Below are 26,316 nucleotides of genomic sequence, written 5' to 3'. Positions count from 1 at the left end.
CATGATGTTTCCAGACGTATTCTAGCCTTGAGAGAGTCGCTCGACTTTGCTGTACACTTATTGTAATGATGATATATGCAGATCTTCTTTAGTGCAGAGACTCTAAGTTTAATCTTCTTTAGTGCACTTCAGAAGTGTTGACCGTAGATTCCTTTTTTGTGCTTGATGCTGATTTCTTTTGACTTCGCTCCCGTTGTTCAGGGAGACGCTTCTCGTTTTGTATTTTAGATCAGTTCAGTAGATGTTGAAGGAACGCATTGAAACCAGACTGCTGTTTGATAACAGATTGAGTTGATCTGTCCTACTGCCAAGAAGCCAGTGCTGACCCCGCCCGCCTGGTGCTCCAGGTGAGCGAAAACAAACAGGGTTAGGGTTAGATTACTGAAGGTATAATTATTATTGATCATTTGATTCATCGTAAACTCTGATCTGCTGTTTGACTTCTTTTCAGAATAAAATCTGAATTGAATTTAACTCTGAAGTTCAGACCAGAGTCCATATTATTAATAATAATAATAATAATAACAATAATAATTGTGCACAAAAAGTGTCTGCTTCGAGAGACGTTATTTTTTCACCATGTCAAAGTTGTGTTGTTGTTTTTTTTGGCTTTTTGCTTCGCCAGATTTAATTTAGTTGATTTTGGTATATTTTTGATGCTTATTTTTCTACACTGTAGACTTTAACAGAGATGAGAAGATGATTAAAATGATTAAAAGTTCAGAGTGTCTCTTGTGTTATTTTACCTGCTGGGTCACAGTTCACTCATCAAACAGCAAACAAGTGAACATGGATTAATCTAACTTTAATGTCGTCTCACTGAACATGAACTAAACTAACTTTAATGTCGTCTCACTGAACATGGACTAAACTAAGACGTGTAAACAACATAAAGTTTCTTAATGTGTCAAAAAACCCTGAAAACGCAGCAAATGTGCGACTTGAGATTCAAAGCAGGAACTTATAAATCTGCGTCTCTCTCAGGTGTTTGCAGCGTCGTAACTTCATACAGCGACGTCTGTAGATAAAACCTTTTTATTAAGTTACAGGTGAGTTTAGTCTCATCTCACTTTCATATAAACATATTTTCAGTCCCAACAAACGGCTCAGCTGTTATATAAATATATAGTGCTCTGCGTGTTTATATTGGTACTTTACAAACATTACAGATACAAGTGACTTTACGTACAAATATCTTCTTCATAGACAGAATGTAAAGTAAAGATTCCCTTACAACACAGATGATATGATGAGGTTTACAGATGTGCATTGATGTAAAGACATGTTTAACTTTTGGCAGCAGCTGATCTGTGGTCAGGTTTTCACGAGGAGCAGAAGCTGATGATTCATCAGGACTTCAGGTTAAAGTGACACTGCAGCGTCAACAGCACATCCAATCAGAGTGTAACAGGAAGTGATCAGATACCTGTGATGGCCGAAAGCTTGTTGTGTCGAGCTCGGTAAGTAGAGCAAAGCATTGTGGGTTCCCTGGGCAGCAGTCAGACTGAATGTTAAGCTCTTGTGACTTCTAATATAATTATAATATTTTCAGGGTAACAGGTCGGTCCCTTCTTGTCAGTTAGCAGACTGGACTTTCATTCTTCATACAGTAAGTAATGTCATTGGGTTTTTGGAGCAGGAGTCAGGACATGGTTAGCCTAGCTTAGCATACAATCTGGAAGCAGTATCTGGCAACCTGCACTGGAGCCGAAGACACTGCATAGAAATACTGGGCGGATGGATACATTGTTGTTTGTCAAGAAATAGTTCCAGCACGTCCAGTAACTGCCAGCGTTTACATTTCCGTTTGTGTACAGATGAAACGAATGAGATACAACATGTTAATCATTGATCTTTAGAGGCTGCTTCTTGTCTTTATGCTAAGCTAGGCTAACAACGTCCTGACTCCAGCTCTGTACTTTAACACAAAGACACTGAACATTGAGAACATCAGTTTCGTCTCAGTTTGCTTGTTTATGAAAGTTCCTCCAGACTTCTTCTAGTTGTCATGTTGGAGGTCTGGAGACGTTTGTGGAGCTCAGACTCTAACAGAACTCTCCACAGATTTATCAGAACTGGCTGCTGGGTTGAGGGTTTGATTCCCTCTCAAACCTTTGGTATAAAGCCTCCACCAGCTGGAATTCAGCAAATATTAAATTGTCATTTCGAATGTGTTTTAAAACAAATTCTGACTCTGTGGCCTCGGTTACTCCGCCCCCCCAGAGTCAGATCAGTGTCTTTCCTCCAGCTGTCAGCTGATTGGTCCACAGCGCCCTCAGGTGGTCTGGTGTAGCAGCAGTACAGTGAACACATTGTCCTCTGACTCCGCCCACGCTCCTCCCTTCAGTTCCAGCCTCACCTCCACCCCCTCGCTCAGCAGCAGGAGGCCCACACTGGTGACCAGCCCCGCCTCCGTCACCTCCTGTCGGTGTAGAGACACCAGAGCCCCGCCCGACCCCTTCCTCAGGACCACGTGGGCGGGGCCCGGCCTCAGGTCCAAGGTGAGGACGAACAGGTAGATCCCGTTCACCGGAGCCGTGAAGGTGCCGGCGTCGGAGTAAAACTGACCCCGGTTCAGAGATGCTTCTAACGCGATGACGCCGTTTGAGATACTCAGAGGAGATCCAGCCACGACCAGCAGAGAGTCCTCTGATAGGCTGAACGGGACAGGAACAACACCTGGAGAGAAAAGGAGGGTCAGGAGGAGGAGGAAAAAAACACCTGGACCTCATGCAAGAACCACTCAAACATTTTGGGAAATACGCTTCATTGATACAACTCTCATGTCTGTACATGAAACATGAAGCTACAACCAGCAGCCTGTTAGCTTAGCTTAGCATAAAGACTGGAAACAGCTAGCGTGGCCTGTCCAAAGGTAACAAAATCCACCTACCAGCACCTCTGAAGCTCACTAGTTTACATGATGAATCCTTATTCTGCACCAAAAGTTCAGTGTGAAAACGATAATCGGTTGTTTTACAACAAGTGTATTCTGTTTAACTCTTTCATGACTGGAAACATCTTTTTGTGGTCAAGTTGAAACGAGTGATTCATGAAAAGTTTGTGCCGTTCAGAGAGTTTGATAAAACCAACTTGAAACTCGCGAACGGACAAAAAAAAGTAAGAGAGGTTTAGAAGAAGAAAACCGTGAGTCTACGCTCACCTGAACCCCTCCTGCTTCGATGGTTTCCTCCTCTTCCTGATCCCTCCCTCCCTCCTCCTCCTCTCTTCTTCTCTTTCTTCCCATCTTTGTTCTTCACCAGCTGCCACAGTTTATCGAGCTCCAGCGTGGCGTCAGATCCCGCCAGCACGTCGGCATTACTGAAGACGTTCTTGAACACCCTCAGATGCTCCTCCAGCCCCCTCTTCAGCCACATCACCTCCGCCTGCAATTTGGCCTCCACCCCACCAGGCGGCGCCTCTCTGTCAGTAGAAGTGTTGCAGGGTTTCTCCTCCAGCCGGCGCACCTTCAGCCCCAGCTCCTCCACAGTTTTCTCCAGGTTCCACAGATCGCTGCCGTCTCCTCCGTGCTCCGGACGCCTCCCCTCGGGGTGGAGGAGGAGCTGACGCTCCCTGGCTGGAACTCCACCGCTGCTCCTCCTCATGCTGCCAGTCGGAGGCCAGTCGTCAAGGAGGAGGTGGGAGGAGGAGGAGGGCTGGTCAGCAGCCGGTACCTCCTCTCTTCCTCCTGGGAGCAGAAGGAGTAAAAAGTGAGTCATAGTATAAGAGAAGAACAGGGGCGACCTGCTGGAGGTTCAGGATGCTGACCGTGTTATCACCCCCTAAGAACGAGTTGTTTCTCCAGATCACCAATGATAATGATATTTTACTTCCTGTTACTTAACCTATCTTATATACCAAAGATAATAACAATAACAGACGTTTCATTTCTTTTAATTCAATATTTACTTTGGTGCCTACGGGGCGAAAGAATGGGTCATAATCTGTGCTCCCGTTCACTTCTCCCATTGGAGTGACTCAGGACCTGCTGCTGGTCCACTAAAGGGGTGGGGGGTAGAGAGACCCACGTGACGCTGATGCATACTGAGGTGGTCTAAAGGTGACTGTGGGACAGTCAGATTGTCCTCAGCGTTAAAACAGTTGTAACTGTTGTCTGCTCTGGAATAACACAGTAAATATGGAAAATAAAATATTTTCCAGTATAATACAGAGAACGATATATGTAGTATGTTGTTGGTATATTTGTGTTAAAATAGACAAATGTCTTCTTTATATTAAGAATAGATTATTGTGTAGATGGAAAACCTTGAAAACAAACATCCAGCTGTCTGTTTTATAGTTGCATGAAATATAGAGATGAAACTTTAAATGTTAGCATGCTAACTTTAGCCTCAGGTGTTACCTCTGCACACGTGCTGTGTTGTTGTAGTTTCTCACAGCTGCCACTAGATGCTGCTCAGGGCTGTATTTGACTGATGGCACTAAAGGACTCGCATGTTAAGAGTTGTTCCTCCTGTCCACTGAGGACATGACTGTACTGTAAGAGACGGAGGACAAATCCACAGTCGTCTTTCTTCTAAAGTTCAGCTGAAGATCATATGAGTCTTCATCAGTCTGAGTCACACCGAGCAGGAACCTTCCAAGTCGCTGTGTCCAAAAAACACACTGAATCTAAATAAACTGAACTATACTGAAAACAATCTGCTGGTGGATACTTTTCTCCCACAATGCAGTGCACAGAGGACATGGAGGAGCTGCTCACACCTGCAGAAAATAAATCTACTCTGTGATGGTGGTAAAACTGCAGCAGTGGATCAAGTATTGTATCACTTCCTGCTAGTATTTGTACAATAAGTACTTGGTACATATTGCATGGGATTAGTAAGTAGTATGGACTAGAGACAGAGAGACACAGAGAGACAGAGACACACAGAAAGACGCAGAGAGACACAGAGAGACAGAGACACACAGAGAGACACAGAGAGACACAGAAAGACACAGAGAGACAGAAAGACACAGAGAGACACAGAGACACACAGAAAGACGCAGAGAGACAGAGAGACACAGAAAGACACAGAGAGACACGTCCCGGCTGTTGTAGTTTGCAGCTGAGACTCGACAGTAAACATGAAGATCCGACTCAGACTGAAGCTCCATATAGACTCAGGTGACCTGTAGAGGTCATGTTTACACAGATTGTGGATTTCGTCCTCCATCTTTTACAGTGGAGTCGTGTCCAACATACAGCACGTAAGTCTTGTTTAAAGACGGACCCGAAAACAAAAGGGACCTCAGTCCCTGAAGCCTCTTCAGGTTTTAGGTCGAACCCGAAGCGCTCCCTCCCTCCGGGGGTTCATACCTGGCCTGTTGCCCAGCAGGGAGGTGATGCTCAGGTTGTGTCCTCTCAGTTCCTCCTGCAGGTGCCTCAGGTGCTCCTTCAGGGCCGGGATAGAGTGGGCCTCCTGGTCCTGAACGGGCCACTCCAGGAACTCCAGCACCTCCTCCCCCAGCAGCAGCTCCAGCACGTCGCTGTGTCGGATGGCGTCTTTCAGCAGAGAGTTAAAGGAGCTGGACAGGTGCTGCATCTGCTCCTCCAGCTTTCTGTCCGACTCCTTTAGACCGAGGACCTCGGCCAGACTGACCCTCACCGAGCTGCTCAGCTGGGACAGGCTGTGGTCCAGAGTCCTGGACCTGGTCTGCTCCGACGTCAGAGACTCCTTCACCTGCAGGATGAGGGAGAGAAAAGAAAGATGTTTCATTAAAAGATAAAGCAACAAATCTCATGTTCAGACTCAAACCATCAACCTGTCAGTCCATCTCTCAGTCCTGTCTCACTTCCTGTCTCACTTCCTGTCTGTGGCTCTCAGCCCATTGGTTCCTACTGAAGACGTCAATCTTTAAAAACATAAATATATAGTTTCAGTTTCATGTTTAAAAGGCTCAGTCATTCCCTCCAACAGCTGCTCGCTGTAGTTTTTATCAAACTAACAGCAGGAAATAGTGCATCTGTTGAGGACTACTTTCAGCGGCGGATGAATCCACATGTGGAGCTCTGGTGAGTGTTTGTGGCAGCAGGACGGTGTGTGTGTGTGTGTGTGTGTGTGTGTGAGTCAAGATGAACTACAGTGTGTGTGTTCATGGTGATGAAGGAAACAACAGTGAGGCTCACTGATGAGTTTTATTAATAATGATAATAATAATAATAATAATAAGATATATCAGCTGTGATACACACACACACAACACTTGTTAGTAGGGTCGAGTATCAAGAACCGGTTCTGAGTTGGAACCGACTCCAGATTTCCGGCCGTGGATTGGTGAGCAGCTGTGAGCTTTTTATCTGCGTCACGTGATTTCTTCACAGCAATATCCATCGACTTTAGCCTTTGATATTCGTCTGTCGGAACCAAGATTGGATAAGAAGTGGATTCGATAAGCAGAATCTGAACTGGAATAAAACTGAGACCAAACTCTACTTGTTAGTAGATTCATTCACTGCTGCTTCGAGTCTGAACGTGAGATTTAAAGATGAGAAGAAAAATACAGATGATCATCATGAACTCTCATGGTTTCCTCAGAGGAAGGTTTGTTTACTGTTTCCATCGTCAAGAATCAACTTCACAATAAAAAGTCTTGTGTGTTCAAACAATACAGTGAAAGATGGATCCATTTCCTGTCAGCTGACTCAACTATTATGAGGTTCAAAGCATCAGCCAGGAGAACATTTAGCTGATTTGGGAGCTCTGTAACATGACCAGGATAAAACCGGCCCCCTTCTGAAGCCATTAACTAGAACCAGGTCTTTGAGTGTCACTTACTGCATTCGGCCTGTGACGTTACATTACCTCACATTAACTGGAAGGTCACGTACTCGTGTTTGGCCTCCTTCTTTAGGTGTGAACCTGTAATACCGGATTTCTCTCCGTTGAATCTGACCAGAAACGAGCTGTAACTTGTGTCTGAAAACGGTTTCAGGTTTTTATTCTTCGTACCTGCTGGAGGCCACGTTGGAGCGCCTCCACCGCCGGCTCCCAGTCGCTGGCCCCGCCCCACTGCCCGGCCCCTCCCTCGTCGCTCTCCTCCAGGGCTAATCGGTTCTCATTGGCCAGCTCCGTCACATTGGCCACGCCCCTCTCCAGTTGAGCCACGGCGGCCTTCAGCCCCTTGCAGTCGCAGTCTCCAGACGAGTTGTGCTTGTAGAGGACGGTGTACAGATAGTCCACGTCCACGTCCATCTCCTGCAGCCGCTGGCTCTGCTGACTCAGGTTCCCCGCCAGCTCACCCACCTGCCTCAGCACCGCCTCCCTCGCGGCCTCCACCTCCAGCCCAGTCTCCATGAACTGGATCTGACTGGTCCGGGCCGTCTGGTTGATCTGCTTCCCCAGCTCCTTAAAGTCTCGCCTCAGCTGCTGGACGTTCCCCGACGTCACCTCCACGTCCTCCACCAGCCCGCCGACCTGCACAACAACACACCTTCAGCTTCATGTTTGAGTCTAATAGATGACATACACACATAATATATTATCTAATAATATCTGTCTAATAGTTTGTGCAAACTTGATTTGGTCCCTATCTTCACTGGGGGTCTGTGATGACCCCCAGAGGATGAACCCTTCAGATGACTTTTTCCCCCTCGAGCGCCACCCTCAGGACTAACTTTACAGAACAGGGCTGTAATGAACACTGCCGCCTCTAGGGGGCGAACAGGACCTCGTACTCACTGCAGAGCTCAGATCACGACTGACAGTGACTGTAAACATGAGCGTGTCTGTCCAGAGGTAAGAAAGGATAAATAGATATACTCATAATAAACAAACCTTCACTGTGTTGTTGACCACCATGTCGTCCAGACGTTCGATGGCCTCCCAGAGTGCCGAGGTGTCTGAGGGCTGCGGCGGATGGGGGGGAGGCAGGGAGGGAGGAGGGAGGCGGTCCTCCTCTTCCTGACCCTCAGTGGTCTGATCCTGGTCCAGCTTCAGCTCAGCCAGCGTGGTGTTCATGGCCTGCAGGCTGACCTGGGATCAGAGTGTTTAGTTAATTCCAGTAAAAATCAGCTGGTTTCAGCTTCGCACACATTAAAACACAAGTTTGTTTTTGTTGATTCAAAATAAAAAACTTGTATAAAGTAAATGATGAACTAATGAAGAGAGCTGTCCCTGTCCACCGACCTGCAGCATCTTCTGGTGGCGTTTCAGCTTCATGTCAACGTCCGTCTTAAAGCTGGTGAGGTTGTAGTGCAGCATTGCATGCTGGGAATGCAGCCTGTTCTCCATGTCGGTCCGCTGGCTCTCCATCTGCCTCCAGACCTCCCGGATGCTCTGAAACACGTCATCCAGTTTGGCATCCAGGCGCTCCTCCGTTGTTTTGTCAAGCTCGGGGCTGTCCGGGGGCCTCGCCTGCAGCTCCGGCCCCAGGTGGCCGCTCTTCAGCTGGGCCACGTCACGGGCCAAGTCCCCTACCTGCCGGCTCAGGTGCTCCAGTGAGCGGTTGAAGCCCTCCAGGACCGGCTGCAGCTGGGACATGACCAGGGCCATCATGTGGGGAACGGGGAGGGCGGCGGGGGCGTCTGGGTACGGGAGGGCGGCGGACTGCACCGCATCTAAATCAATCAATTACAGATCAAACTTCAAATCACATGGAGCATCAAAGGGGACGTGAGCAAAACGATCTGCTGCTCACCACAAACCAGTGATGAGGAAACTTTCTGAAGCAACTGTGTTGAAAATGGTTCATTGTTTCAAAGCATCTGATACAGTTAAAATGGCGCCGTCTGCTGGCCAAACCGTTGGTTGGCCTTACTGCTTTCATTATTGTTACTTGGTTCAATAAAGTTTATGATGTAAAACACTTTTAAACAGCTCCCACGTGAAACACGGAGGCAGACTGAGAAGAACGTCCTGTATTCAGACCCAGAGAGGAGGCCTCGGGTGGTCACGTGACATCAAAACATCTCCCCCCGCCACGTCGTCGGCTCCACCGAGAGCTCACGTGTTGTTTTTTACTTTGATCAAAGCTGAAAACTGAAATATGGAACCAGCACGTTACAGAACTGCAATACTTGAATATGAGCATCATAAGAAGCCTGCAGAGTCATGCACACAGTTAGCATGTTAGCATGTTAGCATGCTATGGTGCCGCTGCAGTTTGACTTGCTACATGAAAAGATCAAAGTTATCAGGATTCTTCCTCTGAGAAATGTGATGTTCACATTTTTAGTCTAAAACAAAAACATGATCACAAAAAGCTTCCCTTACACGTACACCCCCCCCCCCCCCCCCCCCCACTGCAAACACACACACACACACACACACACACACACACACACCCTGGTGAATCATGGCTCTCTGGGGGCCAGTAGCTGGTTTCTCCGCTCTAAAATGGAACCAGTTTAGTTTCCAAACTGGAATATAAACACGGCACGACCCTCCGCCTGGAAAACAATCCAGCAGGGAAACAAAGCGGCTAACAGGGCTCCGAGGCTGCTGCCATGTCTGTCCGCTGGGCTCGCTGCCTCTGGAAACACTGTGTTGATGTTGCCGACACACCGAGGGGCTGTCGGGAGATTTCGGGGGCTTCACGGTCAAATATGATACAAGCTGTGTTTCCGGCAGGAGAGACGCTGAGAGATTAGATGAGATTTCACGGTTTGTTTCTGTTGGTTCAGCAGAGACTGACAGACTGAAGCCAGAAGACACACTGACCGCAGGACGCTGCCGGTCCTCCAGCTGGACCTCATTCATCAGAGATCTGAGACGCCTCAGGGCTCAGAGGATCCATCTGATCCTGCGTCTTGTTGTTATTTCTGGAGTTTGAAACAAACCCAACTGTGCTTACGTTTCCTGCTATTTATCGTCTTCTCAGTGAACTTTCCACCTGATTCAAACCACATCTACGTTCTGAGACATCTAGCTAACAGGGAAACTCTTAATCTTTCAGTGGCAGCTTTGATTCTGTTGGTGGATCTAGGAACTAGCTGTCCTGATCCAGGTCTCTCTGACTCTGATCATCAGCAGACAGTTATCATGACCAGAGGGAATAAAAAGGTTTGTCACATTAGAATCCTCACGTCAAGTATAAACCATCATTCACCAGAAAAGTTCAAATTGTTTTCTTTGAGTTTCCAGTTCACACTATGTGTCATGTTAGCTCTTACAGCTAACAGTGAGAAACAGCATCTAGCACCAGTGCTAACGCTAACACGGGCTACACAAAGAAATGAAGAGCGAGTGTCCCGAAACATCAGCGGACGACACGGGTTAAAAGCACAGAAGCCTCCATCACGCGTTAGCACAACGTTAGCACAACGTTAGCACAACGTTAGCATAAAAAACAGGAAGCTTCACTCATAACAAACTGTGTCACTAAAGGATTTAATCAATAATCAATAATTATTGATGAGCCATGACCATGAAAGGAGACTCTGCACACCTGTTTGACTGTGTGTGTGTGTGTGTGTGTGTGTGTGTGTGTGTGTGTGTTTGCTCTTGTAATTCTATATTTGTGAGGACCAAATTAGTTCATACCTGGAAAATCAGGAGACTTTTGAAAGAAGGGATGTCTTTGCAATGGTAGCTCCTTCCTTTAGAAAAGGAGTTGGGCCATTTTATGTAAAGAACATTTCTTTCAGTCCTCACTTGTTCAAAGGGCTGTTTGAAGGTTCAGACTTGGTTTCAGGGTTAATGTTAGGTTTAGGTTCAGTTTAGGGGCTGGCACAAGGAATTTATCATGGGTCCTCAGAGGTATAGAAATACAAACATGAGTGTGTGTTTGCCTCAGGTCACTGCTGTCACTGTCCTCTAGAGACACAGTCCAGACACACACACACACACACACACACACACACACACACTGTGACCTCAGCCTCTTTCATCACAACCTGTTTTCATTACCACAAACTAAACTCTCTTTCCCACATGCTGCGGGGCACCGACAGGTCAAAGGTCACGGTACAGTGAGGCCACGCTGCGACAGGAAGCTCCGGGTCACCTCAGACTCCAGCTGCAGTGGTGCGGGGGGCGGTGCTGTGGGGGCGTCTGGAGGTTGAAATCCAACACACCCCTGTCAGCTGGCAGCGTTTCTGTCTAATGACTGTCAGTGTGATTTACGGCCGAGCGGAGTCGACTTCCTGTTCGGACAAAACAACGTCTGTTACACAACTGTGTTCTGTTTGCTTCTTCTAACGTTTTGTTGTAAATGTCACAATTAAAAAGAAAGACGACACTTTAATGAGCCACGTGGGGAAACAGAGACAACACAGCACAAGAAGCTCAAATGAGCTTTTGATGTGATAATCATCACCTGGTCTGTAGTTCACCTCATGTTTGTGTCTCTGTGTGACTGTTCTGATACCTCTCTGTTGTAAATAAAGCTTCATTTAATGAAACACCTGAAAACATGCAGTTTATAATTAAGACGGTGGCAGATTCACATCAAAACTCTGGAACAAAAGGTTTCTGATTTCAGACAGAAGTAAAAGCAGCTTGTTGTTGTTGTTGTAGCTAATTAATGTTAACTTTGTGGATTGGCTTAAAACTCCAGCTGACTCGTTTTAAAATGAGAAGCCTGTTAAAGGCTCTTAAATATGCACTGGATGGCTATTTACATGATACCATGCTAACTGTGTCATGATGCAACAGAAGCTAAAGCTAACAGCTAAAGGAGCAGCTTTGTTCTTGTGTTGCAGGGTTGAGCTGGCTAGTCCTAATATTAGGACACTATTATCCAGAAAATGTCTTATTACTTCTGTAGAACAACATGCTGTATGTGTATATATATATATATATATATATATATATAGAGAGAGAGAGAGAGAGAGAGAGAGAGATAACTATATCTATATATATATAAACGTTTAAGAACGTTTCTTTAAGGATGATGTAATGCTGGCTGGTCAGTGAGGTCAAAGGTCAGAGCGCTGTGGGAACCTGAGAGGGAGGCTGATCACCAAATAAGCTCCACACAGGACGGAGGAAGTGTGTGTGTGTGTGTGTGTGTGTGTGTGTGTGTGTGTGTGTGTGTGTGTGTGTGATGTAATGCACATGCTGGTCATGCAGCCATCTTGTAGTTACACACACACATACAATGTATGGGAGACAGAAGAAAGAGGGGATTTCCTGAAGGAAGTGTGTGTCTGTATGTGTGTGTGTGTGTGTGTGTGTGTGTGTGTGTGTGTGTGTGTGTGTGTGTGTGTGTGTCACAGTCCCCTCATGGGATGTGAATGAGACATCAGATTTATCATCACATCCATCGACACACACACACGTTGTGTGAACAGATGTGTGGCTGTCAGCATCTGTAATCACGACTCTACTCAACAGGTAGAAGTCTACATGTTAAACACCAGGGCTGCAGGAAGTACTCCGATCCTCTACTGCAGTAAAAGTATTGAAGCAGTAAAATGTCCCCTGCGACTGTTACTTCAAAACTCACCAGGAAGGTGGTGTTCCTGCTGCCGGTGGTCGTGATGGTGGAGGTGGTCGTACGTGTTCGCGGCGCGGTGTGACGTGTGATGGGGGTTGCGGGCGGGGCCCGGGTCCAGGGCCGGGTGCGTGGTGTTGTGCTGGTTGTCTGGGTAACCGGTGTCGTGCAGCGCGCTGACGGGCGGCTGGTGGTCGTTCTGTTCGCGGTTGGGGTCGCCGCTCTGCAGCCGGACGTCTGAAACACACACAGGAGACAGAACATCAGCGGCCTGCGACACTTTGCTCAGCTGTCTTTCACCATGCAGCTTTGTACAGACCTGGAGTCTGTTTACAAGCACAGCATCACATCCAGGATACAACGTTTACATGGAACATGAGAAGTCTGGTTGTTCACATGCCTGTTTACATGATCTCAACAGCATCCAGGAGGGTGTTGATGCCTCGACATCTTTTGTTTGTGTTAACTAAGTACATTTACTCAAGAACAGCATTTAAGTACAAACTTGAGTTACTTGTACTTGAGTGTTTCTACTCCTCCTCCACATCTCAGAGGGAAATATTGTCCCTTTGACTTCACTCATCTGACGACAGATGAAAACATGAAGAGTTTCTATAAATCTGATGTTTTGTTATAAATGAAACTCCTCAGTTTATAAAAGCAGTAATACAGGAAGTCAGGCAGACCGGTAGAGAGTGAGACAGAGGGGCTGATGGGAAACTGGCTGATGTATTTGGGGAGTTTCCTCAGTGTTTGTTTGGCTCTGAGCTCATTGTTAAACTCTGAGTCAGTGACAGAATCAGGAACAAGGAGCTCCGTATCAGTGACCTGCAGTCGAGGCCGAGGGCACAAACACACTGATGCCGCTTCACTGGAGATTAAACAAAGAGGAGGAAGTCCTGCAGTGTCATCACTCTGTTTCCTCCATCTGTCAACTCATCAGCACTAACAGGTGACTGCTGTCCTCCATAAAGAGTCTGTCTTACAACAATACTCATATGTAGTATTGAAAGTGTTGCTGGTGCTCCTGCTCACACACACTGTGTAGCAGCTCGTGTCCGTATCCCAGCATGCACTGTGTGTCAGGAAAAACATACCTGTACAGCCTGCTGCAGGGTGTGAAGTGTACTTTTATATTTTACACATCACCGCGGTGATGACTCACTGTTCCTGTTATTGTGTCCACCGTGTCTCTGCTGGGCTGCTGATGATTTAATTACATCGACTTTAGCTCGCAGGAAGTCGGTTCAATCGGAGGCGTGGTGGGAGCGGACTGTACCATGTCGAGGTGTGTGTGTGTGTGTGTGTGTGTGTGTGTGTGTGTGTGTGTGTGTGTGTGTGTGTGGCCTCTTTGTTTGTCTTTCTTTGTTAAATCAAGCCTCTAAAGGCCAAAGGTCTATTTCAGTCTGAATATTTTCCAAAAACATCGACTGTTTTGATTCTCAGAGTTCTCAGAGCCACACATGGTACAAATATTCATGTATATAGCAGTACTGCAGTACTACACTGTGAGTTCACCCCTCACAACACATGACAAGTTTTTCTGTTTAAAGTGAGTTTAGCAGAACTGAACTCCAAACTGAACCAAACTGCCAGCAGCTACAAACCTGATCAGGACCTTTTTACCAAACAAGTAGCTCACGTTTGTCTCCGGTCCAATCAGATGTCTCCACACGCTGCACTGAAACAGGATGTGATGTCACAGGTCTGATGGAGCGAATAAAGAAACAACAAGAGCTGGACGCCAAACAGGACAAACTCTTGAGGCTGCACAGACAGAGGTCTGTCTCTTACTTTCAGATACTCGGAAGACTGAGAAGTATTTGTAGTTTTGTTCTGCAGTATTTGAGTGAACTTCTCCGTCCATCAGAGTGATCAGTCTGATCTCAGTCTGTTCCTAGAAACTCAGAGCCCTGATGGACGGAGCATATTTCGCTTTATTAAGACTCTGTCCTGCACCAGGATCAAACCCCACCCACCTGTGCTCAAGTTAAAACACCTCTCCACCCTCCGTGCTCAGCTCCATCAGGTCACAGTCGCATTAGTTTCTGCTGTGACCTCCGACCTCTGCACACAGTGTGGCTGCAGGGCCCTGATAACATCACTCTCCCTCCGTCAGGGAGTGAGTCACTGTGTGTTTACAGGCCGAGGATGTGGGGGGGGGTGACCTTGGTGGTCGGTCCTACGGGAGCAGCTGTCCACACCCTCTTCCCTAAAGTGTTTATATATATATATATATATATAAAACTGTATAAACATAATTTAGTTTTCCTTTTCATTTCTTTCTTCAGTGCTTTCACCGTACGATCCCGTGTTGTATAGTGGCAACAAAGCTGAACCATGAACCTTCATCATACCTGTTCTCGCTGTTTCAGATCCTCCAATCAGAGCCGAGCTTCCAGGATCCAGCTGTGCATCAGAGACTGTCGGAGACAAACACACACACGCGTATTCTTAATCTGGAGTTCAGTAAATAGAGTTTAAAAACCCTCGTCATGATCAAAGCAGAGAGGAAGAGGAAGAGGAGGAGGAAAACTCAGTCTGAAGGTAGAAATGACTTTTACTTTTATATTTTCACTGATAAACTTTGAGTTTTGGCAGAAACAAAAGACACGCGCACACACACACACACACACACACACACACACAGTCTGGATTACATTAAGTTCCTGAGTGATGCCAAAGTTCAGCTGTTTTTGTACAGAGAGTGAAACGACGGTCCAGACTGAGCCGGGACAGTTTAGATCTTTTCCCACAATAGAATCTATTTCTGTGTTTATTATTCTGTAAAAGTCAAACTGAACAGTCAGTGTTTCATCTGAGCTTCATGTTCACACGCTGAAACTCAAGATTCATTTTATTTTCCAAGTGAAGTGAAACATTAAGGTGTTGACATCAGTCTTTCTGATAAAATGATTAACTCATAACAACAATTCCTGATGAGATATATATATATATATATATATATATATATATAAGCGGCACGGTGGTGCAGTGGTCACACTGTCGCCTCACAGAAAGAGGGTTTGTAGGTTTGAACCGACGCCCATCTCTCCGGGTACTCCGGCTGTCTCCCACAACCCAAAGACACGCAGACTGTGAGCGTGATCAGGCTAGAGGCTCCGCTGCTAGCATAACGCACCCTAATCTCACACCCAACTGTCAGAGGAGGAGTTGCACTGTGGGTAATGTAGGCGGCAGGTTTTAAGAAGGAAGAGGAATGTGTTTGTGTTGTTTAACTGTCCACCGTGAGTCCGACAGTGTCACAGGAGTGAGTTGATGAGTACAGAGCTGCAGTCAGGACACGGTTCACCTAGCTTAGCATAAACAGCTAGCCTGGCTCTGTCCAAAGATCAAACATATTCTTGATCAGTGTATCATCCAACCACGTCTGTGCAACCTCACTGTGACAACAAGACTGCATTAACATCCATCAACTCACACTGAAACTAAATGAGAGATTTTACCAAAACGTCAAAGTGCTCCTTTAAGTACTGCGCTAGCTAAACAAATGGATAGCTAATATTAGCACATGTACACAGTGGCTACATGTGTTTTAGCTGAACTGTCCTTCTCCGTTGTTGCTGTGTTTTGTCCTGCACCTGTTGGACGTGCACACTGTTCAAACACACTTTTACCTCAAGAGGTGTTTCATTTGTCATTCACTGCCTAATGTTAAATGTCCCGTGACGTGAGAAGGTACATCTCACAAAGCAAGAACACAAGAGGTGCACTTTGTGGCCTCTATCCACGGCACCCATCGTAACTGTTGTTGCCATGGTAACAGCGATGCTGCTGCTGACCCACCTGTGTCCTCACAGTTGTCTCCTCCGTGTCCCGGACAGCAGCGCCACAGCAGAGCGGTGAAGATCTGCTGCTTCTGCCTGTAGATCGGCCGGGTGGACAGCTTGTACCTGCACACACACACCACACACACACACACACACACACACACACACACACACATCACACACACATATACACACACACACACACACACACACACACACACACACACATATACACACACACACACACACACACACCACACACACACACACACACACACACACACACACATATACACACACACACACACCACACACATATACACACACACACATATACACACACACACACACACACACACACACACACACATCACACACACACATATACACACACACACACATACACACACATATACACACACACACACACACACACACACACACACATATACACACACACACACACACACACCACACACACACACACACACACATATACACACACACACACACATATACACACACACACACACACCCACACACACACACACATATACACACACACACACACACACACACCCACACACACACACACACACACACACACCCATACGCACACACACACACACACACACACACACACACACACACACACACATCACACACACCACACACATACACACACACACACACACACACACCCATACGCACACACCACACACACACACACCACACACACACACACACACACACACACACACACACACACACACACACCACACACACACACACACACACACACACACACACACACACACATATACACACACACACACACACACACACATCACACACACACACACACACACACACATCACACACACACACACACACACACACACACAGTAAGCCTTCCTGAACCTTGGAGGTGAAATAACAACACATGACGACAGTCGTTGAACAGAAAAACACCTGAAATTGAATTTAAAGATGAAAACATCAACGAGACAGAAGACAGCTGGACAGAGACGACGGGGATCTGATCTCAGATCAGAGTTCTGCTGCTGTCAGAATTAAATCAAAGAGGTCCAGCAGTGTGGATTTCAGCTCGACCACCAGGACCGTTATCTGATGGGGTTTCATCAGTTTGTATAAAGTCCTCATCGTGTCCTTCTGGTCCTTCAGAGCGGCAGGATGTTGTGACTCTGGATCAGTTTCAGGAAAAGTTCCAGTTTCTCAGTTTGGTAGTTTTATAAACTGTGGAGACGCTGTTAAAGTACAGTACATAAGCTTTATTAACCAAACCCTTTATCTTGCCCCCACCAACACTTACGGATAACCAGCAGTGGAAGAAGTACTCAGTACACAGTAACAGTATGTAAGTACTGTCAGTATCACAGTAACAGTATATAAGTACTGTCAATACTGTCATTTTCCTGCTGCAGATGTTTCAGGTTGAGCTCATTTGAAGTACTTTATGTACTGTTGGGTACTTTCATGTACAGTGATGCATCATATTCATCAGCATGTGTTTGTAGCGTCGCTGTCCTGTGAAGTATTTATAACACGATGAGTATTTTATAGACTGATTCCAGTATTTTTAGGCCCAATATTTTGCCATTCAGCTACTTTCGGGCCAAGCACAACAAACAATAAATAAATGATTGAGAATTTCCCTGCAGGAGGTTTATTCCTGGCTGTGTGGAGGAGGTTTGAACCAACATTTAGACCAGTGGGTCACGACTCTCCTTCATCAGGCCTGAAAAGGCAAAAACGAAAGAATCTCAACAACAAATCTGATGTTGTGTAATAGAAATACTTTTCTACTTTCTGTTCCCTTCAAGCATCTTATAACCCCTCAGATTCACCTCGGGACCCCGTGGGGCAGTTAAAATACCTCACACCGCCGATTGACTTGTACTTGTATCACAGAAACTTCCTAACTTGCGGATCTTAGACTCTTCCTTCACTTAAGGCTTAAGATAAGAAGTTTCTGTAAAACGTCTTTGGTTCTTCCGGTCAGACTTTCTGCAGTGCAGGAGCTTTTGAAGATTTGAATATCTAAAATCCTGGATACTCGCTGTTCCTGAGTCAGTCTGTAGTTGACATCAACCTCCTTGAACTAAGATTCTTTTTATTTCCAATAACAAATACAATCCAGCTGAACAACAAGTCATCAGAGGTTTACACCACGTCCACGTCGTTGTTTTGGATGTAAAACTGTGTGAATCTGCCTCTAAATAAAAGCATGAAGAAGACCTGCAGCTGTGACTGACCTGCTGGAAGATTCTGGACCTGGTCCATCCTGGTTCAGCAGAGTCGGGTTTTGTTTTAGGTTGAAATGAAAGCAGCTGTATATTCACCTCTGCTTTATGTGTTCTTGTAGGAGGCTGATGATTTATTCACACATTGTTTTTGTTTTGAATCTTAAAGATAAATAATCTGCTCAACTATTGTACTTCAGTACACAGTTCAGGTACTTGTACTTTACTTGAGTCATCTCAGAGGGAAATATTGTCCTTTTGACTTCACTCCATTTATCTGACAGCTTCAGTGACTTTACAGACTAAAACATGAAAAGTTTAAAAAACATGATGTTTTGTCATTAAACAGTTTATTAAGTCCAGCTGAATCAGTCCGTTAATGGATCAGTGGACTGACAGGAAGTGAACTGATGGTGTGAAACCATTTCCTGGTTCCAGCTGTTCAGATACAGATGTGCTGCTTTCCCTCTGAATGCTGTTAATAACTGTAACGTCTTGTTAATAATGTGGAGCTTTGTGAAGGCGTCACTTTGGGCTCTGGCTCATTGTGACCAAACAATCGATCCATTAAGGAGAAAATAATCAGCTGATTCATCCACAGTGAACTAATAATCATTAGCTGATAGTTCAGAATGAGCTCCACCTCAACTCCAACAGTAACATCCTGCTTCACATTAATGAGGAGGAATAATCCTCTAATGACAGAATCTATAACAGGAGGACAGACACAGGAGGACAGACACAGGAGGACATCTGACTGAGTATACTCACAGACTTTTACTGTAACAGTACTAATACCACACTGTACAAATACTCTTATCTGAATACTTCTTCCACCTCTGACACACTCTTATTATTGTTGTGTACTCACATGACCAGCTGACAGTTGGGCGTCCCGCTTGGACATGGACTCCGAGACTTGATGGTGTACTTCTCTGTTCCACACGCCATCGCCACGGTAACCACACGCTTCTGCACAAACGCACACCAGTTCCTGCACAACACACACACACACACAGTCTTTAACTGTTTGTTGTTGCCTCCTTCCTATTTGGGCTCAGAGGTCAAACAACACCATGTTTGTTTGTCATCGGCAAAGTCTTAATGACGGGACAGTCAAGGACACTGGTGGATGTGGAGAATAATGTGTACTTCTACTTCTACTTCTACTAGTATCTGCATTTAAAAGAGTCTGTGATTAAAATGAAGAATCAAAGGCAGACTGAGGATGAGTTAGAGCCTGACATATAAAACTGGATCATCTGCATAAAGATGGACACTGAAGTACTGATTAGGAAGAATAATGTTCTTTATGTATAATGTGAATAGTAATGGACCAAAGAAAGACCCCTGTGGCATCTCTTCACTGATGGTAAGAGGGCTTTTTTTGCAGAATCATGTGACTTCCTTGCGGCCCGATACCGGTCATTTATAAACCGCATCACAACGGCATCAAATCTCTGTTTCTCCAGAGACTCAGTGCTCACTGAGTCACACCAGCTGTGAAGTGATCCAATCAAATCACACAATTTAATCCTGCAAAATGATAATCACCCACATCATCTGTGACAGAAGCTGTGAGACACAACAGATAACACAGACTTGTGTTTCAGGGCAAACCTGAAGTCAAGCAAACAAACACACTAACTCAAACTTTAATCCTGATATCGGCCTGTTTGGTGGTTTTTCCAGAGTCAGAGTGTGGGTCTAAGGGCAGATGGTGAAACTACAAAATAAAGGTGTGTTCAGGTGAAGATTACCGTACTGTAGATTAGCTCAGTAGCAAGCTCACTACCTCTTTTGTACAGCTTTGTCTCTGAACACGACGCCGTGAGCGTGAACCAGAACAGACGAACAATGAAAGTCACTATAAAGGTTCAGCTGATGATTCAGAAACACCAACACACGGTTATTGTGAAACTATTGATTATAGCTGCTTTGACTCAGTGCTGTCTGAACCTAATCACAGCCAGGACTCAGGATGACTTCGCCCCCCCGCCCTCTGACCTGTGACTAGTGTGCACTACATGAATGTTTATACAGGGTTTAATCAGTAGAATCCAAACACACCTTCAGGCTCATACTCCTCTGCAGCCTGCAGCTCTTTCATGCACAGGTGAGTCTGAAAACATCAACAGAGGGCTGAGAGGAGATCTGAGAGGGCTCTGGAACCACATCAGAGAATAAATCTTTAATCTTCACCTTCAGGTTAATTTGTCCTGTCAGACTGAACGCTGGGCGCCAAATCACTCCAACTAAAGCTTTTCTCTTTCTGTCGTCTTTTCTGCTTCTCGTGGTGCAGCTTAATCTCACATATTTCCTCTTCTGTCCTCATTTAGCCTGAAAAACATTTCTCTTTGTGTAAACGCTGAATCATCACCTGCAGCAGCACATTCAGGACGAGGATCCTCCAACGTAATTTCCTAAAGTTGCGACTTGCGAACCAGTTTGAACATGTTTTATAAATGATCAATTAATAACTCAATCATTATTAATTATAGTTTAGAAACTTTTGAATGGGGGGGGGGGGGGGGGGGGGGGGGCATACTGGGGCATAGTTTTAAAGAAGGGCGTTACATTTGTAAAACTGTGTTAAGATCAAGCACCACCCTGCAGGTCTGACAAGTGAAGCCAATGTGGAAGTGCCTTAAACCTGCCCAGCAGGGGGCGACTCCACTGGTTGTAAAAAGAGGTCAGATTGTATAGAAGTCTATGAGAAAACGACCCGACTTCTCACCTGATTTACGACCTCAGCAAACATTTTCCTCATGAGTTCATGGACTCAGTCGCTAGTTTCAAGTCTTCTCTAATGCGGCTTGATGTTCATTTAGTCAATGATGGTCCCAGTTAGAGTCAAACAGACGATAAAGCAGGGTTACCTGGTGATTGACGGGTCGCTACCACAGCCACCTGTCAATCAGTATGGAGGCGTTCGGTTGTACTAAAAGGCACTCTAGGAGTCGGGCTCATTTACAAGCTAACTTTGTTAGCAGCTACTTCTCACGGCGCAGCCAGGAGCCAGGTGCAGTCAGGTTGCAGGTACAGGTAGGCCTGCAGAGTGTCCTCGGGTTCTCAGGTCCTCAGCTCCACCCTCTCGTCCAAACATGGTCACTTCTGGTTCCAAAAAACAAGATGGCGACGGCCAAAATGCCAAACTGGAGGCTTCAAAACGTAGTCCACAAACCAATGGGGGGCGTCACAGAGGCCGCGTCCTCTTCTGTTATACTGTTTATTGTTAAGATAAAACTTTAAACATTCTAATATGAAATCATAATAATCCAAATACAGTCAAACAGGAAGTCAGACAACAGGAACCTGGATGCAGACATGTGAAAGACCCCCCCACCTACATCGGAGCAGGACCCCCAGACTGAAAGTCGACCACGTCATTTGTTGCCGTTTGATTATCTTTCCACCAAGACATGTTAACAGTCACTTCATACAGCAGCCAGCTACCTTCAACGCAGACTTGTTGTGGATATTTTGAGGGAAACCTGATGACATCACGCAGGTCGTGAAAGACAGCAAGCTGAGACCAGTGATGTGATTGGCTGACAGTGTATTTATTAATCACCACAGATCTATATTCACCTTCACGCAGCCCTTTCGCACCGTCGTGATCCACCACTCTGCGCTTGTTGTTGCACTTCTGTGATTAAACTCAGACCCTCAATTAGAAAACTTCACAAAATAACTGCTGGATGTGTCGAACGTGTCAGACTGAAGAGATGGATTTTCCTTTCCAACACAAACATCCAGTCATTTGGTTTCATTTTGTGCTGTCAGTCATTTTGTAAGAGGAGGCGTCACTTCTCAACGTGGACCAAGAGTCCTCAAATCTTAACTGGAGACATCTCTTCTTTATTAAGGCTGAGCCTCAGTGTCACAGCCACACAGCTGTGATCTGTAAAACTGTCACTTTTCTGTTTGTCCTGTTTGGATTCGTTTCAGTGAGCGTTCAAGAAAGAAAGCGCTGTTTCAGAGCGAGACCTTGACTCATCCTGAGGAAAACAAGCTGCACGGTTCAGATCTGAAAGAGTCTGAATGATGAGACTGCAGGAGCCCTGAGGACCGAACACAGAACAGAAGACTGGAGGGTCCGTTACTAACAGAGTTACTGCTCAGATAGCAGCAGTTTGTCCTGAGGGTGGCGCTAGAGGAAGTCATTCAGATCTAAAGGGTTCATCCTGTGGAGAGCTGGAATATCTGCAGGACAGTCGAGTGTCTGCGGTTGGTTCACATGGACTCTCTGGACCTCCTCACTGTTCTTACACGACATCTCTGCCGGCAGTTCAGCCTTCAGTGTAACTTTCAGCTCTCAGAAATCAGAACATTCTCCAGAAAAAGACCTTATCTGACTGTTATTCATGTTCAGATTCACTGTCCGCCTGCATGATCATCAGTCTGAGAACAAACACTGCCTTTAAATCTGCGTCTCTGAGTGTCGTCCTTTCATCTGCCAGCTGTGTGTCTTCTGATAACGGCTCAATGAGCAGTAAATGATGCCTTCATGGTCACGGTATCTGCAGGTTCAGCTCTCTTTGATCGGAAAGCTCACTGAGCTTCTTCTTCTTCTTCTTCTGTTCAAGATGCAGCATGTGCTCTGAGCACAGTTCAGACTGCAGAGTGAACTTTTACTTTGAAAGGATTCAAGTGAGGCCTTCAATTCCAGGATCAGCAGTAAGTCGAGCAGCCGAGGAGGTTGAAGGTCACAACACCGAGACAAACACTCCTCTCAGCCTGGAAGGCCACCATGATGGAGAGAAAGAGGAGCGCAGAGACAGGAAGGCTTTGTGTATCCTTCAAAATAAGAGCACATACTGTAGATGTCAAGTTGATTTCATAGAAAAATTAAGCAGGATTTATAACAACACAAGAATTCACCTTTAAGTTCCTCTGAAGCTTCAGCGCTTAACTACCTGTTGATCTCTGACCTAACCCTCACCCTACCCCCCACCCCCACCCCCACCCCCACCCACAACACTGCAAAGACAACGCTGAGGCTAAAGAAAACAGAGCAACCCTGGAAAGCTGCTCTCCATTACAGCAACACAACGATGACCCGCAGCACAAAGAGCTCCGTTTGTGAACGATGTCATTAAAGCAGCGTTTAAAGTGGGGGGCTAGTGGGGGGCTGGTGGGGGGGGGGGCTCTTAGAGCTAATGGAGGGCTGTTTTGTTAAGAGCCCTCAGGGATCATTTTATCAGGGAATCTGTGGACGAGTCCTGCAGTTTAATGTATGGATGTGGGTCAGAATAATGATTTAATCCTCTTCTTTAGTCTGTGTCACACGCCTCACTAAACTGGTCCTAAAACCAGCATCCAAAATCTCACCATGCAGCTGATCACTTCATAATAATATAACTGCTGTAACATTTGATGAAGGTTCACATTTCAACATTTCACCCTGCTATCTCTTCAACCATCACTCCAATATTTGTGTCTCGTTGAGTCGCTGTTTGACTTTCCAACAAGAAAACAGTCACTTCATACAGGTGCTCTGGTCCGGGGGCCACAGGCCTCTTCCCAGTATTCCTGTTCAGTAATCCCTCCATGATACTAACAAGCCAACTACCTTCTGACGGGGGGCAGTCAGATTCCAGATTTCTGCGAGTATCACAGCTTTTGATTTCAGTGCAAACTGGCAGCTTAATCACTGATCACCATCAGGAAGGATTCACAAAGGCCTCCACACTTTAATACACTAGATTAAAACTGAACAAAGTGCCACTCGAATACTAAATGAATAATACATGTATCACATCTTAGTTTAGCGTGTTAACATGCTAACATTAGCTAACTAGCAGTAAACACAAAGTCCAGCTGAGGCTGATGGGGATATCATTAGTTTACCTGCTGGTATATATACAGTATGTATATCAACGTTATCACAGTTCATCCTAAATGTTGAGACACTTGGAACCAAAGTGGTGGACAGACAGACAGACAGACAGACAGACATTACCATCCATAGAGCTGACAGACATGAAATAATAAACGGCAGTTAAACATTGTTTACTGCTCAGTGTGAAACTGTGAGGACCGGCTCGGTCTAATACCTGTGAGGACGCCTACATCCTCTCTGAGACTCATAAAATCATGAAAGTAATGTGTGTGTGTGTGTGTGTGTGTGTGTGTGTGTGTCAGCAGCCTGGGTGGTACCAGCCTATTGTAAGCATGCTGGCAGTCAAAACATTTAAACTCTCCCTGCTCAGTACTTCTGATGCTTTAGGCTCGACTGTGTGTTTGTATACTTCTATCTTTGTGAGGACCAGTTTGAGTTTTAGGCCTTGATATTTAGATTAAGTTAGAGGATCAGGTTGAGGTTAGAGTTTGGTTACAGTTAGCTAGTTTAACTACTGTATATACAGTTAGCTAGTTTAAATACTGTATATACAGTTAGCTAGTTTAAATACTTTATATACAGTTAGCTAGTTTAAATACTGTATATACAGTTAGCTAGTTTAAATACTTTATATACAGTTAGCTAGTTTAAATACTGTATATACAGTTAGCTAGTTTAACTACTGTATATACAGTTAACTAGTTTAAATACTGTATATACAGTTAGCTAGTTTAAATACTTTATATACAGTTAGCTAGTTTAAATACTGTATATACAGTTAGCTAGTTTAAATACTGTATATACAGTTAGCTAATTGAACTACTGCATATAGTTAGCTAGTTTAAATACTGTATATACAGTTAGCTAGTTTAAATACTTTATATACAGTTAGCTAGTTTAAATACTTTATATAGTTAGCTAGTTTAACTACTTTATATAGTTAGCTAGTTTAAATACTGTATATACAGTTAGCTAGTTTAACTACTTTATATAGTTAGCTAGTTTAAATACTGTATATACAGTTAGCTAGTTTGAACTACTTTATATACAGTTAGCTAGTTTGACTACTGTATATACAGTTAGCTAGTTTAACTACTGTATATAATAACACCTCAGACATCTGAAATGTGACACCGAGCCCCGAACAGAAGCAGATTTTTTGTAAGAGGGTTACAAGCTGAAAAGTTTGGAAACCATTGATTAAATCTTTAACAATCCATTGTAGTTTATAAGATTATTATATGTATTTTATGTCAAATCATAATCTGAAAAGTAACTAGTAAACTGTCAAATAAATGTAGTGGAGTAAAAAGTATAATATTTCCTGAAATGTAGCGCAGTAAAAGTATAAAGTAGCATAAAATGAAGCTACTCAAGTACAGTACAGGTACTTCAAAATGATCTGCTTGAGTAAATGTACTTAGTTACTTTACGCCCCTGGTCCCCACATCTCAGATATTATCAGCAAAACACAGAACTGAATACGATTAATATATAAGTAGATATGACTAACAGTTCTTTTCGTTATCTATTCATCTGCCGTTTATTTTCTCGATGAATCGTTTAGTCTAAAAAACATCAGAAAATAGTGAAACATGTCCTTCAGATGTCACCTGGAGGTGTTAAATATTTATAATATCTTTAACTTTAACGATAAATGATGAACTGACTAATCGTTGCAGCTTCACCTCCCACTTTATCACTCAGCTTTCTTCAGTGAAAGGAACTTTCTCAGATGGGAACAGTCGAGAGCAGAGAAAACATGGAGGAAGCTTGAGTTCAGGATGTGTTTCGTCTGGACTCACCCGGTTCGGGCTGGGTAGTTCCCTCTCTCTCCCAGCGGGGGGGTCTCTGTCGCCCCGGGGTGAAGCCTCTCGAGGTGAGGAGGGAACTCTCCTCCTCCTCCTCCTCCTCCTCCTGCTGCTCTTCCTCCCAGCTCCTCCTCCTCCTCCTCCACCTCAGGGTCTCGTGCTCTCACCTCACAGTGAGCACTCACCAGTAAGCCCAGTACCAGCACCAGTTCTCCCACTGCTGTCAT

At 45.1% G+C, this 26,316-nt stretch overlaps 1 protein-coding gene across 1 annotated transcript; it reads right to left on the bottom strand.

The window, feature by feature from the left end:
- Positions 1–2,118: 2,118 nt before the first annotated feature.
- mmrn2a (multimerin 2a) lies at positions 2,119–26,316 on the bottom strand. Its single transcript, XM_070916467.1, has 11 exons — positions 26,084–26,316; positions 19,305–19,427; positions 16,186–16,292; positions 14,718–14,801; positions 12,391–12,615; positions 8,130–8,560; positions 7,779–7,976; positions 6,954–7,418; positions 5,321–5,684; positions 3,164–3,688; positions 2,119–2,679 (listed from the first exon to the last, which is right to left on the bottom strand). Exons 1-11 carry the CDS (start codon positions 26,314–26,316, stop codon positions 2,276–2,278), a joined length of 3,159 nt encoding a protein of 1,052 aa, XP_070772568.1. The 3' UTR covers positions 2,119–2,275.

The sequence above is a fragment of the Enoplosus armatus genome, chromosome 12, assembly GCF_043641665.1.
Source record: "Enoplosus armatus isolate fEnoArm2 chromosome 12, fEnoArm2.hap1, whole genome shotgun sequence".
Lineage (NCBI taxonomy): Eukaryota > Metazoa > Chordata > Actinopteri > Centrarchiformes > Enoplosidae > Enoplosus > Enoplosus armatus.
Note: the sequence above shows the minus strand (reverse complement) of the source record. Positions and strands in the feature narration are given on the sequence as shown.